At 47.5% G+C, this 14,570-nt stretch overlaps 1 protein-coding gene across 5 annotated transcripts in view; it reads right to left on the reverse strand.

The window, feature by feature from the left end:
• Positions 1-2,572: 2,572 nt before the first annotated feature.
• CNNM2 (cyclin and CBS domain divalent metal cation transport mediator 2) overlaps positions 2,573-14,570 on the reverse strand; it is a 121,878-nt gene continuing 109,880 nt past the window's right edge. For 2 of the 5 annotated variants that reach the window (XM_071748353.1, XM_071748355.1), the window contains 2 exons: positions 12,842-13,026; positions 2,573-10,680 (listed from right to left, as the gene is read on the reverse strand). In XM_071748353.1, coding sequence (XP_071604454.1) covers positions 10,471-10,680; positions 12,842-13,026 — 395 coding nt within the window. In that variant the 3' untranslated portion in view covers positions 2,573-10,470. The remainder of the gene's footprint in view (positions 10,681-12,841; positions 13,027-14,570) is intronic. The other 3 variants (XR_011726750.1, XR_011726749.1, XM_071748356.1) reach the window with 3 other exon arrangements.

Genomic DNA, 14,570 nt, shown 5'->3' on the forward strand with positions numbered 1-14,570 from the left:
TGCCTGGCACTTTGTGGTGTGTCAGTGAGATGATGAGGGCTGTGCTGGAGGTGGCAGGGAGCACTGGGACTGTTCTGTGGGGGTACCAGTGGGACAGGTGGCTGCACATCTCTGGGGACTGGTTGTGTGAACCATTGCTGAGCAGTGGCTGTGGATCTGGCTGTAAGGGCTTGTTTGGTCCCTGGGGAGTGACGTGTGAGCACAAGGCTTTTGTTGTCCTCATCAGCTTCAGCCGTGAGGCACAGGGAGATGGAGAAACATTTTTGGCCTGGATTCAGGGAGAAGTGACACCCTGTCACTGCCTCCAACATGATGCCTTTCCAGGGCTCTTTCCCACAGCCCAAGGGCTGCTCCCCACCATGCATGCAGGGTGGTGGCACTGGTGGCACAACATAGCCCATGCTCACCAGGAGCTGCAAACCTGCTTAAACAGGGAAAAATACCCAGGAAAGGCTGGTGCTGACACAGCAGTGCCACCAGCTGACCTGGCCTAAGGCTGCCTGTACCCTGTACCTGGCCAAGACAGGGACAGCCCTGGGGACAACACGCTGCTGTGCTGAGCTCCCACCTTTAAATACACTCTTTGTATCAAACAGACCAGACCAGAGGAGGCCCCACCATCACAGAAGGGTGTTCAGTAACCCAGTGCCAAAGAGAGGAGCAACACTAAATGGCAGCAGATGGTGCCCACCACCAGGCAGTCAGCAGCCGTCACATCAGGGATTGCTAAAAGCCCCAGAACCAGCACTATCTCCCTGACTTCTTGATTTTTTGAAGTATAGAGCACATCTAACACAGCAAAGTCAGCTGCAGAAGGGGTGTGAGGGAGCTGGTCCCAAACCCTTTCACTAAAGGCCATCCTGGGCTTTGCTATGTTTAAACCTCATTTCTCCAAGTATAGCCACTTGAATTTTTTAAGCTTTAGCTCAGCAGCTGAGAAGAGTGTGAGGCTGCAGGAAGGGAGGTCTGGGGAGCTCTGTGCATTCCTCTTTCCTAACTGGTTACCACAAATAGCTCACTCCCAGCCCAGGGCTATTTCTGATGGGAGAAGCCTCTTCAAGGCTGGAGCAATGGAAAATATTTGACCCTCACTTGGTGGTGGGAACACACCCAGGCACTGCTCATTGCCCAGCCGAGTGCCACACATCCTGCTCTGCCTCTGCATTGGTACTGCAGTAGGAATCACAGAATGATCATGGCTGGAAAAGACCTCTTAAGATCACTGTGTCCAACCACCAACATTGCCCTGCAAAAAAAAAAAAAAAAAAAAAAAAAAAAATTATATCACTATGACAACTAGAGTGGTCCTGAAGTGCCTCATCTACATAGGTTTTAAGTATGTCTGAGGATGGTGATTCTATCACCTCCCTGGGCAGCCTGGCCCAGTGCCTCACTGGTCTTTCAGTAAAGAAATTCTGCCTAATATCTAGACTGAACCTCCCCGATGCAGCTTCAGGCCATTTTTTTCTTGTCCTCTCATTATTTACTTGGGAGAAGAGGCCTACAGAATGATGAAGCAGCAACAAGGTTCAGGGCCGAATGGTCTACCAAGCCTGAACAACCAGTAAGTACAGTGGCCTCCAACACCTCTCCCAGAGGATGTCAGCACTGGGCTTGGGGTCTGTGGGTCCTGTCCCAGCTCAGCAGAGAGGGCAGAAAGCAACCTGGGTGCTGTTGGAGCACTCAGGACACAGACCCAGGTGGCAGCTGCCTTCTCTTTAGGTGCTGCTCCCACAGTCCTGCCAACACCCATCCCTGCTCCCTGCCTCTGGCACCTTACCTTCCAGGAGCCCCAGGTTCTCCTGCCCTGATCCTCCTCCTGCTCTTAACAGTCTCAGCCCTGAACTCTGCCTTCTTGTTAATTTCTACTTAAACCATGATTGCATCATCCCACCATCCTCCATCTGCTGCCAGGGACAGGCACAGGCCGGGGAGCATCCTCCTGACAGGACACTGGGAAGTGAGATCCAGGAGGGACAAGCCACCCTGCAGTACAGAGACAGAGTACAGCCACCCTGCAGTACAGGGACAGAGGCTGCAATGGGTGCAGCAAAACCCTCCAAAAGGCTTTAGTACATGCTGCCCAACTCGCTAACCCAGGGCTTAGCAGCCAAGAGCTGAGCAAAGAAGAAAGCCCAGTGCCAGGAGAGCAGCCGGGTGAAATGGCTGCAAGGACAGGGGCTGAGGGATGGCAGAAGCATAAAATGGGCAGACAGCAGGGCTGTCTGTATCTGGCATGCAGGAAAGGGTGAGCTGTTCCTCTGCCAGTGTGGAGCTGGAAGTGATGCTGGGCACAGGACTAAACATGAGCTTGTTCTCTTTCTCAGAACCAGCCCTCTGACACCGCAGGCTCCACGTTGCTGCTGCTGAGGCCCCAACACCAGGGGAGCAGCACCTAATGCAGGGACATGGATGGACTCGCTCCACCAGTGACTCCCATCCAGCAAAGCAGCCACTGCCACCAGCCACATCCCTCCCATCATGGACTGTCTGGCAGGAACATGGGCTATGGATGGACAGACAGATGATCTCTATGCTTGTGGACAAACAAACATGATTTATGCAGAGCAGGTTGTAAATAAGGGGGTTTTATTAGTGGAAGAAAAAGGATCTCACCCTTGAGGGAACTTGAGAAAGTCAGCTGCTTGCCACTGCCACCAGCTCCCCAGCTCCAGGTCAGCAAAACCCCCAGCACAGTCCCCCTGGCTCAAGGACTTACAGGCCCAGACCCACCAAAGCAAAGAGCAAGACCATGTTCTAAAGGGAACAGGATTCAGCCTCTCCATTGGTCTTGACAACTGAAGTGGAGATTAAAGGCCACTGATGTACTAGTAGCAGAGAACTGGGTCCAGGATGACTGACAGCAGCCCCACCACCCTCATGCCAAAATCCATCCCTTGGAAATGAGGGGGGGGGAGCATGGAGGAGGGGAAAAATGTATAAACTGGAATGTTCAACAGAAAAAAAAATCATTATTTATCTAAAAAGAATAGAAATAAACAAAATGCTTTTAAACAAAATCACAAAATATACAAATAAATCTGGTACAAAATAAATAGGAAAGATTGGAAATCTACAACAAAATTGGAATAATTATAAAATTCATTTGTATGACAATCAGTATATGAACCGTATACACTTCATTCAGGATTTCAGTTGTGCTTATTCAGGTTTATGTACACACATGGAAATACTGTAGTCAGAATACTACAACTCTGGAAACCCGAAGTCATGTACAATATGATACAATTCACAAAGACCATGTACGAGGGCAAACAAGACCCAGGGAAGAGCCAGCCAGCTGACCAGGTTCAGACAGCCACAAAACACACTGGAGGGAGAGCCACCATGGTCCTGAGGTGGGGGATATTGAGGCCCGAGCCAGCAGTAACCAGGAGGAGGCTCAAGGCAGCCAGGGAGGCCCTGACTGAGGGAGAAAGGTTTGGTGTGAGATCTCTGGCTGCTGAGCACCAACTCCTCCTTGCTTCCAGAACGCTTCTCAAGTATTTGGGTTTTCAGATTCAATGTGTTTGGCATTCAGGTGCCTGCCCTGTGATTCAGGTCTGGAGGTTGGCTCCAGCACTGTCAGCACTGGAGAGAGCACATGCTAAGAACTCTGAGGTCCCTCAGCAGGGCCTGCCCCTGAACTCCTCAAAAGCCGTTGCTATGCCCAGGACACCATAGATTAAATGAGACGGGAGCACTGCTGCTGGGGTCCTGGTGGGTTTCCACTCTTTTTATTTTATGTGGTCTGGGAGGAAGGCAGAAACCCTTAACCAGTATCTCCGCCCCTTAGCGTGGGGAATGAAGACACGATTGGGCACAGCATTGGCCAGTCCTCACTGCTGCACCTTCTGAACACTCAACCAAACCACAGGGACAAGAGCAGAGGAACAGCCACGTTGCTGAAACCCAGCCAGTACAGTACAGGACAGAGCAGGTACCCAAGGTAAGAACCCACCAGCCAAACCAGCCCTGCCCAGCCTGCTGGGACCTGAGACTTTACAGCAGGGATGACACAAGCTGATCTAGGTATGTCTAGTCTGTCACTTCAGCAAACAGAGAAACCTACCAGGAGTCCTCTCCAGGCTCCCACATTGATCTTTGGGCAAGTCCAGAAGGCATGCATCCAATATTGGCACTTCCAACTAAAGGCCTATGATCCAGGTTACTCATCTGACACCTACAAGTGTCTCACTTGGATTTGGTACAAAAGTGATGCCCAGAGGATAAAAATACACACCTTACAAAATCCTTTTATAAAGCTCAGCAGTCTCTGAAATGGGATGTTAAAATGCTCCACCAAGCTCTAAATGCTGGAACAAACCCTTTCTCCCCTGCTATCAACCAACTGTCTCACTGCTTCTAGAAGAATACAAGAGACATCAGACCCACCTCTGGAGCATCAGAGCCGCCTGCAGCCTTCACATGTTTCAGGCCCTTGTTTGGGTCATCTGGCAAACCTCAGGCACAGCTCTACAACAGGCATCTTCTGTCAAGAAAGGCCAAACCTCTCATGCCTGGGGTAGGATTAAGCATCAAGCACTTTGTTAGCCAGAAATCTGTGCTGGAAGAGAGACAGCAGCCAGGGCACCATCCTCTGCAGGATCCCGGTGATCAGCCCTGCTCAGAGGAAAACAGAGCCTTAAGGAGAAACCTCAGGAGAAAGCAGATAGTTGCTTTTCAGATGGAAACAGAAGACCAGCAGGTTTTAGTACCATATTTCCCAGGTGCAGAACTGCTATAAGCCTGACCTCAGGATAATGAGAACAAGATGTCACTTTGACCAAGTGACAGTGCTACCAATCTGTGAAACATCTCCCTCCACAACCTGTACCGTGCCTCGTGCTGGAGGTAGCTTTCCAGCACCTCTTTTCCATCCCTGCAGCTCAGGGAAGGGTGATAGGATAACTGGGCATCCCAGGCTTTCTCCCAGGGTCCACTGTTAAGCTTCTAACAGAACAGCAAATACGCAAAACTAGACCAAAAAGCTCAAACAGTAGCAACAATGTTCTCTCTCTTGGACATGGCCATGAAACTAACCATGGAGGAATGCAGCCCAGCATGAAGCCAGGCTCCAGGATGAGAGCAGGACATGGACTAGGATTGCTCTGTGGGAAGCCATGGCTGTCTCCAAGTCCCGTGTGCTGGTGACATGTGGCCAGTATCACCACAAAGATTGCACTGACACGAGACCTGCAAGTCATCATCCCAGAGCAGGGGTGATGGCAGCTCCCCAGCCCAGCCTGCAGTGTAGAGCTTGTCCCCTCAGCTGATCGAGTCAGGATTGAAGGCTGCTCTTTCCTTCATGCCACGAGAAGGTGCTCAGCTTTTGACCATGTTAGGTAAGCTCATCATTTCACTGTGGGTAAAACCAACCCTCAATATCCAACGAGCAGGTATTTCTTTGGGCATATTTAGAGCCCCAGTGCAGCGCCTGCCAGGCAGCAAGGTGGGAAGCAAGCCCAGGTCCATATCACACTGAGCCTTTCAGCACATGCTGGTTTTTTGCTTTGTGCCAGGCAGCACACAGCAACAACACAGGAACCCCTCAACACTGGTTGGATGGACACCTCTCGGACAAAGCCTCAAGCTAAGCATCACAAGAGGCACTCTGCATCACCCTTCCCCACCCCCAGCCCCAGTTTTCTCCTGGTAATCCAGACATTGGATAACTTGACAGCTGGTACACAAGTACTAGTTTTAAAACCACAGATGTGTGTATTAGATATCATATAAAACATGGTACATCTTTCATGTGGGAATGATTTCTATAGATAGTGTACTTCAGCACAAGGAAGATGCACATTCCAAGGGGTCCTGGAGAATGTGGCTGGTGTTCTCCATCATGTAGGATACTTACACAGGATGCTTGTGAGGCGACAGAGCTGCTGTTTGCCATCCACACTCCCAGGCCCCTCAGCTGAGCTCTGCAGAGATCACAGGAAGCATCACTGCTGCCCAGGCAGCCCCTCACACAAAATTACCTCTTTGGTTTCTTTGAGCCAGAGCCCGACACCACCAGTGCCAAAATCTCATCCTCATCTGAGCTTGGCCCTGAAGGCTGAGTAGCAGAAATATCTGTGGACCATAATGGGCAACTTGCCCTGCTCCCCCTGAGCTTTCTCCAGGTCTGAGGTGAGTGCAAAGGACCATGTCCTGAGACTCCTACTCTTGCCAGCTCCACCCACACAAAAAGGCACTTAAAGAAACAAAGAAAAAAATTAAACAAGACCCTGCAGTGAGGAAAAGCGGGTTAATTCTAGGAGAAGAGAGAAGGAACAAAACTGAGCACAAAGTGAGTGGTTGACCCCTCTTCCAACAATGCCCAAGAACTGCAAGCCTTAAGCAGCCAGCTCCAGCTGCCCTACACAGGTCTCAGTATCATCCCACCCCTGCTCAGCCTGGAGCAGAATGTGTGCATGGGGGCAAAGAGAGCATGAGAAAATCACACATGACTACAGGTTTGCAGCAGAACTGCAGAGCAGTGAAAGGACCTGCCCTGTGGAGCTCTCTTTACTGGGCACAACTGCATGGGGGAAGCAGCTCATCCTGCCACACCAGCCTCAGGGCCCCTGCTCCCTGGCCAGTCCAGACACCCTTGACAGTATCCTCATCCCTCTGTGGGTACTCCCTCCTGAGCTCCTAGAGGGCAGTGGTCTTTGGCTGCACAGGGCTTTTAGGGAGTGGACAAGCTGGGAATAAAGCAACAAGAGCTTTGTAAACTCTGGGGATCTGAGCTTGGGGTCAACAGAGAGGGCAAGGTTGGTTTGCTAAGCCCACCCTGAGCCCCCCTCCACTCAGAACCAGCATGCTTCGTATGATCTCCACGTCACCAAGAGTCAGTCTCATTTGGAGAAAGATTCTCATTGGAAAGCGGTAACATTCCTTCACTCTTTACAAAGATTTGGCAATACACAGAATTAAAAAAAAAAAAAATCATAGTTACAACAGATTCAGGTTCATTTCATTTAAAGGAAATTCAACCAACAGGAGTGTAAAAGTTATAATTCACAGTTGTGCATTTAAGATATTAGTGTCGAAAACCTCACTTCAAAGAACTCTTGTGCAAAATTGTATTGACAGTAGAAACCATGGCTAGGTACCCTCCCAGCCTCCCCTGGCCAACAGGCCACTGTCTGCCCCTGTGCCTGCACCCAAAGGCAGATGGATGAGGGGAACAAAGGCGGCAGTAGGAGCTGATGTAGGAAGATGCAGTATCCTTTCTATGAGTCAAAGCCTTGCCAAGGTCTGAGGTCAAGCCCAATGATTCCCAAAGCCAGTGCCCTGCACTGTGGTGATCTCCAGCAGCCCTGCCCTGTGTCCTTGTGGCACTGCAGCACCACACCTGCCATCAGGGCACACCTGGATGCAGGTAGGCAGCCAGAGAGGCAGAGAAAGCAGACCTGCTCTGGCAGGAGACCCCCTGCATGGGGACAGATGCAGGCACCCTGGCATCTCCATTGCAGTCAGGAGAGGCAAGTCCTAGTGCCAGCAAACACTGTGCAGAGGCTCAGAAGTGACACTGAGCTGGGCACCAGGCTCCTCTGGTTGTGATGGTTCCCATGAGGACTGGGAACTCCTTGCATTTGTTGAACAGTAAAACTGTAAATACCCTGAGAACAGGGAGTCTGGATTCTTTTTTCCCCTCCAGAGAGAGGACCATGCTCTGCTCTTCAAGCTAATTAGTAGTAGCAGCCCCTAACCCCTCTGGGTCAGGTACATATTTTCCATATGAAACACATCTATAATCATCTATTTTTATGGAAATTTTTTCACTTTCCATTATTGGATCTGTACAAATGATGAAAACCAGTCATGCAAAAAATTGCCTGCGAATTTTGGAACAGTGCAGCATGGGCAAAAGCAGGAGGTATTTGCTTTGGGATCACATGGCTTTGGTTGGAAAAATTGGCTTTTTTTTTTTTTTTTTTTTTCCTTTTTTTTTCAAAAGGGAGACAGACACTGAAACAAGTATGTAGCCTGCCATAAGAAGCAGAAGCCAGATCCAGTGAGCAACCTCATCCCAGGGAGAGAGCTGCCTTGACTTGAGCCTGCCCTTCTTTGGCAGGTTTGACAAAATGGATACTGCACCTCTAGTTCACCACTGTGTCAAACACTTCTGACAAACTTTTACATTCAGAAACGCTAGATAAAAACTGGCAAGGTGAGTCCCTTGCTGAGGACAAACGCTGTAACATCTCAACATTTTGCTTTGAAAGAAAGGTGCAATATTGGCAGCTCTCTGGGAACAAACAGGGCTTATGTCAGCGTATGGTGGGCCAGCCAGCTCACTGGTGGTGGGCTGGTATGCATTAGAGCAAGGAACAAGAGTATGGAAATGCTTTCAGATGGGACTAAAAAAAACGTAATAAAAAGCCAAATGTGTAAGGTTTTGGGTGTCCCTTTTCCTCCTCACTGGGTGCACAAGCTAAATACTGTGAAATTTCTATGCCCCCTTGTGGGGACTTCATCCTCATGGGTGACTCCAAGGAAGAAGTGCACCTTTCCCATTGCAGAGGACAGCAAAAATTATGATTTCTTTCTGAAGCCAAAAGAGAAAGGAGGAGAGACACAAGTAGACCAAATCAGCTCTGATACCACACGCTCCAATTTCCTGTGGGGAGATCCTGCACCAAAATACTGCACCTTTCCTGCTACTGTTCACAAAGATGGACCATGGGAACCTGAGGCCAGAGCCTTCCCCAGCCTGTGAGCATGAGAAACAGGGTAGGCCTGCAGGCACAGAGAGCTCTGGTAGCTGCATTTGGGACTGGAGGCTTCTTTGAAGGTAAGGTGAGATTATCTGGTTGTAGAGAAAGGAAAGAAAATGCTACATAGCCAGGGGCAACAGAAGGGTCTCAAAACCAAAGAAACCTCAATGTCTGAATTATTAATCCCTCCAGATACTAAGGGTAACATTCACATTTTTTTTTGAGACAGCAATAGAAAGGGAGAAAATTGGGCGGGGGAGCTTTTTTTCATGGACTTACTCCATCTGTGGGAGTGGGGAATGTGTGATGCACAACTGCCACAGGGTGCCTCTTGCTTGCACCCTGCCTGCTTTCAGGCTTTTGGGGTGAAGGAATTGTTTTCTGCTGCCCAATGCAGGGTGCTGTGCAGTAGCAGCAGCTGGGTGGGAGGCTCTCCACTCTGCTACCATGGTAATGCCTAAAATGGCTGTTAAAAGGGGTAAGAGAGAAGGAAGTACACTAAATGCACCCAAAGGAAGGGATGTGGAAATGGAAATGAACCTCTCCGAATCCCTGAAGTGCAATACACTCGAGTCTGGAAAGTTTTGGAGAGGAGAGGATAGTCCCAACTCCTCAGCAGAGCCCATCCTTGCACTGGCAGAGGTTTCCTGTCACCTGGAGGATGTACTTTGGGTGTAATTGTAGCAGCAACTTCTGTTTTAATACTAGAGATTGGAGGGGGGAACAAGGACTGATGTTCTCTGTTACTTAGCAAAGACTGCACATCTGCTCTGGCCAAGGTAATGATGTGCAGACTGCTACAGCGTGCAAGTGCTTAAAAGCTTGTTATTTTGGGGTGCACACATTACTTCATCATGCAACAGTCAGGAACATCAATGAAACATCACCTAGGTACTTCACAATGGAAAAGCCTGGCTTTCATTTCACATGACTGCAGTTTTGCTAATTAACTCCTTTCCCCCTCCACCCCAGTATCCTCTTCAACATACACAAAGTTTTTGGAGGTTACAAAACTGTAAGTGTAACAATGCTTTTGCCTGTTTTACAAAGAAACCTTCTGAATTTTGAGAGATCATTAAACACCAAAGTAAGGGCACCTTCCCTGAAACTTAACTGCAAGTATGTTATAACACCAATCCCTTTGCCCTCCAGGTGGCTGAAACCAGAGATTCCTTGAAGCTTGCTCATTCTTAGGACACAAATTAACATACAAGTACCAGTAACTAACTTCTTCAACAGGTCAACAAAAGGGACCAGAAAGGGGTGAAAAAGGACATTAAAGCCAATTCACAAAAACACAACAGAGCCCATTTGAGGTTTGAGGGGGACAGAAGCAATTTAAAACTCTGCAAAATACTTTTTAAAAACATGATCTCTTGTGAAAAAATATCTGGAGGAGCTTTTAAACTTCTCCATATGTTTTTGAGGAGGAAAAACCCAACAAGGATCAAAAATACAGATAAAAAATAAACGTGATTCTACTTTGCAGGAAGTATTTTAATCGTTCTCAGGGGTGGCTCACCGTTCCCAAAGTATGTTTGGGGCTTTAGTCTCTCTTGCTCTTTGCTCCTGTCTTCCTGTTTCTTCCTCTTCTGCTCCCAGAACGGACACAAAAGTCTTTGGTCTCAGAACACTGGATGCAGCACAGTGTTGCAAGCACATACTAACGGTGTTCACACACAGGGAGGAGGGCAGGAAGGAGCCAGGGCTGGTCCTGTTGAGAAGATGGGATGTGTGGGTTGTGGAGGGTCAGCTCCTAGATGGCTCCTTCACTGTGCATACTGTGGTTGGGCTTGTTGTGAGTCACACAGTTCTGTTCACTCAGCAGGTTTGCTGTCTCGTCTGGCAAACCATCATGCAGTTCTGTAAGAGTCAGTTCAATTTTAGTGTTTTCACTGTCCGAGGACTGAGGTGTTTTGTCCATCCGGGATGCCATCAGGGCATTTTGGTATTGCTGTCTTGAGATCTGCTCCAAGAAGAGAAGGAAGGAACAAAAACAGTCAGTCACTCTTTTGTCTGTCCTGTGGGATACACTGAGAAAATAAAGTGCCCTCCCTTTACAGATGACGACACTTCAACCCCTGGTTACCTGTTTCTATAAAACATCCCTGACCTTTGCAAGTCTAGAGAATCCCAACCCAACATCACAGCATGGCAACATCTCCAGGCAGCACAGAGCTGTGTGATCACCATGCTGTTCAAAGGCAGGGATTTATTCCTATGCAGAGATTTTAAAGTCAGATCTCCATTTCCTTCTAACCATGCACATTCTTAAGGCCGGAACCAGAGTTCAGTGAAGTCTTTCTCCCAACTTCAGAGAGCTCCTGGTGAGGCTCTAAGAGTCCCCACAAAACCAAAAAGTACAAGCATTACTGCTCTTGTCTAGGCCAGCAAACATAGGAGGAGTTACAGCCTTCTTCTGATATATAAAAACACTGGATTTCAGGAAAGACTGGGATCTCCATAGAGATGAGTCCAAATTAGCAGCCCATGAAGTCTTTCACTGCTCTCTGCAAGAGCTGGCTGCACCCAACAGAAGTCGTGACAGGAGCTGGCCTAGAGCACAGAGCTACTGCTCATGATGCCCCAGAGGCAAGGAAGCCCATAGCCCCAGGTATCTGCCTGTGGTGGCAGAGAGGAGAAATCATCCTAGAGCCACAAACAAACAGACCCATAAACTCCTCCAGCTCAGCCTTCTCAGCCAGGACAGGCAGCAGGATGCACGTGCACTGGCAGCCCCGTGTGCTACAGCAGGCAGGAAGGTGAAAGAGGTGACAGACGACTAATATAAATCCCGTAAGTTTCAGATGTAATGAGAGAGGGACTGGAAATGGAAGGAGTCTGATGGACCAGGTCACAACTCCAAAAGCAAAATCCAAACATGCATGAGCAGGTTACAGCCCTGGTTTACAAGGTATTAACTCAGTAAGTGCCCACAGGGATCAATGAAAATATTAACGTTGAGTATTCTGTCCCACGCATAAAGCAGAGTGATGCACAGAGTGGTGTGCAGGTCTGACTGCAGAGTCCCAGAGAGTTCAACATTCATATTCCCAGTATGAACACAGTGAGAGCTAGAAGGACTCCACATAAACCAGCATAATATGAGTGGCTAGCTGCTCTGTACAGCAGATTAATTACTGAAATCTGCAGTGAGAATCACTTTCCCAGTAATTTACTGATCTAAACCTTGAAGGTTGTGACCCATTGACCAGCACACTTGCATCTGTCAAATTTTGGATGCAAGACTGTACCCTTTAAAATTTGACTAGAGAATAATTGATTTAATTATTTCTAATGTTTCTACACAATTCCACAATCTTAATATTGAATTAACTTTGACAGAAATTGAGTTCACAAAACATCTGAGTTGCATACAAAGAAACTGTGAACATGCACTTAATTTAAGAAAAGCATGAAGGTCAACTTCTGACCATGGCACGTCAGCTTCCCTGACTCCCAGCTGGGCTGGAATTGCTGCCAGCATTAGCTGTTCCTCAGCTCAGCTACATTTCCTATCCCACAGGACTCGTACACATTTCAGTGTGGGATGCACCATGCTGGGGAGAGAGCTGTGTTCATGCAGCAACTCACTGGTAGTATGAGACATGAGCCTAACATGTGAAGTTAAGATAAAGAGTTATGTCCAAGACTTCTCCAAGCAGAAGAAGGATGACAAGTCGAAAGTAAGATCAAGAACCCCAAACTGAAACCAAAATCCAAAGTGAATAAAAACTGCAACCAACAGAAAATGGCTCATCCTTTAGAAAAGGACATTGTCTGATAATGAAGGATCTCCATTTCAGATGGTTCCAAAGGCTTCCCAAGGATATGTCTTTCATGACTAAAAGCAGAGAGAGGTTATTTTCTATAATACTTCCATGAGGGACCTGAAATCCAGAAATTTATGTGACCAATCTACTTATAAGCCTAAATCACAGGAACAGTGAAGGCAAATCAATGGACAGCAGATACTGGGGAAAAATCATTTAAAGTGATTCTTAAATGGCTGCTTTCATAATCCTATTTACTCACAGAACAATCTAGAGGGGCCTCCCTTCCCCAGGCTCTTCATTCTACCAGCCATGCCCAGCTTTCCAGTGAGGCCTTTCCAGCTTTTTTCCTACCTTGACAAACTGAATGTCTGTGAGTGCTTTCACTGAGTAGTCCGGAACATATACTTGGAGGAAAGATGCATTCAGCTGGTTGTTGCTGCTCCCTAATGTTGGTGTCACTGCATCGATGCGATCACTTCGGTTTAAAGAGTCTGAGTGATTCAAGCCACAGGGACGAGGAGGAGACTTGTTTTCAGCTGAGAAATGGGCAAGAGCAAGAGAAAAACATTTTAAGTCACCAGTTTCAAAGAGACATACAGCACTGAAGAAATTAATCCACTCATAACTTGACATGCAGCTAAACAACCAAATTACCCTGAAAAAGAGTACATTTTGAGTCCAGAGCTGGCAGCTGCTGACATCGCTGGGTATGCCTTAAACAAAGTGGCTTTGCTTATGCTGCTATGGACATGCCCTGTGCACCACTGGTCACAGTGCTTTAGCCAGTGAGTGATAACCACCAGAGAAAGGTAACTTCCCAAGGCTCCTTACAGGAGCTCTTGATACTCAGACCATACTTAACAGATTATTTTTTTTTCTTAATGATTTATAATGGTAACTCCATACCATACCAGTCAGTTCCATTTAAGCCTTACCCTCTCTCTTATTCCACCTGGTACCTACATATGCCTTGTTCCCTGAGTTAGAGCAGATATTTTCAAACTCATAAGTGTGATGGAGTCCTCAGTGGACCAGAGTCCAGTCTACGTGATGGTGACTTCAGCATTCCCTCTTAAGAGGCAAAAACTCAATGAAGGAGAGCAAACTACATGTGGTACATGTCAGCCAGCAAAATAGGGAAAACAGCTCATGCTACAGAGAAAAATCTTTGTCCAGGAAAGGAGTAGAGACATCATTTTCTACCACTGGCCTTTAAGCACTGCAGACTTTCCCTGTGAGTGTGATTGACCACAGTTTATCTCAAGCGAATGTGCTTTCAGCAAGCCACAGGCATTCTGCATTCCTACCTTCCACCCATACAGTGACCTCCAGACAGGAGGGGGCAGAAATGCATCCTAAGAGAAATCCCAAGCCCTCCTGCAACGGGCTTCTCCCTGGGTGCAAACATAATACATACAGATCACAGAACTCTCCTTGGAACTTCTGAATTTTTGTGTCTAAGGGCAGTTAAGTTTCTCTCAGCCAGCCCAATCCAGAACTTGATGTAAACTTTGCTACATACCACATGGCCCTTACTCTCAGCTCATGTAATCTTAAGATACAAAGCAACAGTATCCTTGCAAGCTTTTCAATTTTTTTTTTGAAGATATAAACTTACTTCTAAAAAAACCAAAAACCAAAAAACACCTTACCTCTGCCACTTAATAATTATAAATTCGATCTCTCCTTGCTCAAATGACACAGTCTGTTCTTGTTCTACATCTCTGCATCCAGGCTTTCCTAAACCTAGGACTTTAGATACTTCCAGATGAACGGCAGAATTGCCCTGAAAATCTCTCTGATGTTGTATTTCCTCCAATTTTAGGAAAGGGAACAGAAAAATACAGCTTCTAAAAACTTGGCAATTTTTCTACCATTTTTGCACTATGGAATTACTGCAGATCCCTACAACAACACCGAGTACAGGCTTAGGGGGAAGCACTCATAGCCCTGCAAGGTTTTCCTCTATATTGACTTGCCATCTTGAAAGCCACACCAAGCTGCAATATCTGCTGCCAGGAGCCAAAATTCCATCTGCACACAGGACTTGATGCTGTAATTCCCACTGGAGAACAAGGAA

Source organism: Heliangelus exortis, chromosome 7 (genome assembly GCF_036169615.1).
Source record: "Heliangelus exortis chromosome 7, bHelExo1.hap1, whole genome shotgun sequence".
Classification (NCBI taxonomy): domain Eukaryota; kingdom Metazoa; phylum Chordata; class Aves; order Apodiformes; family Trochilidae; genus Heliangelus; species Heliangelus exortis.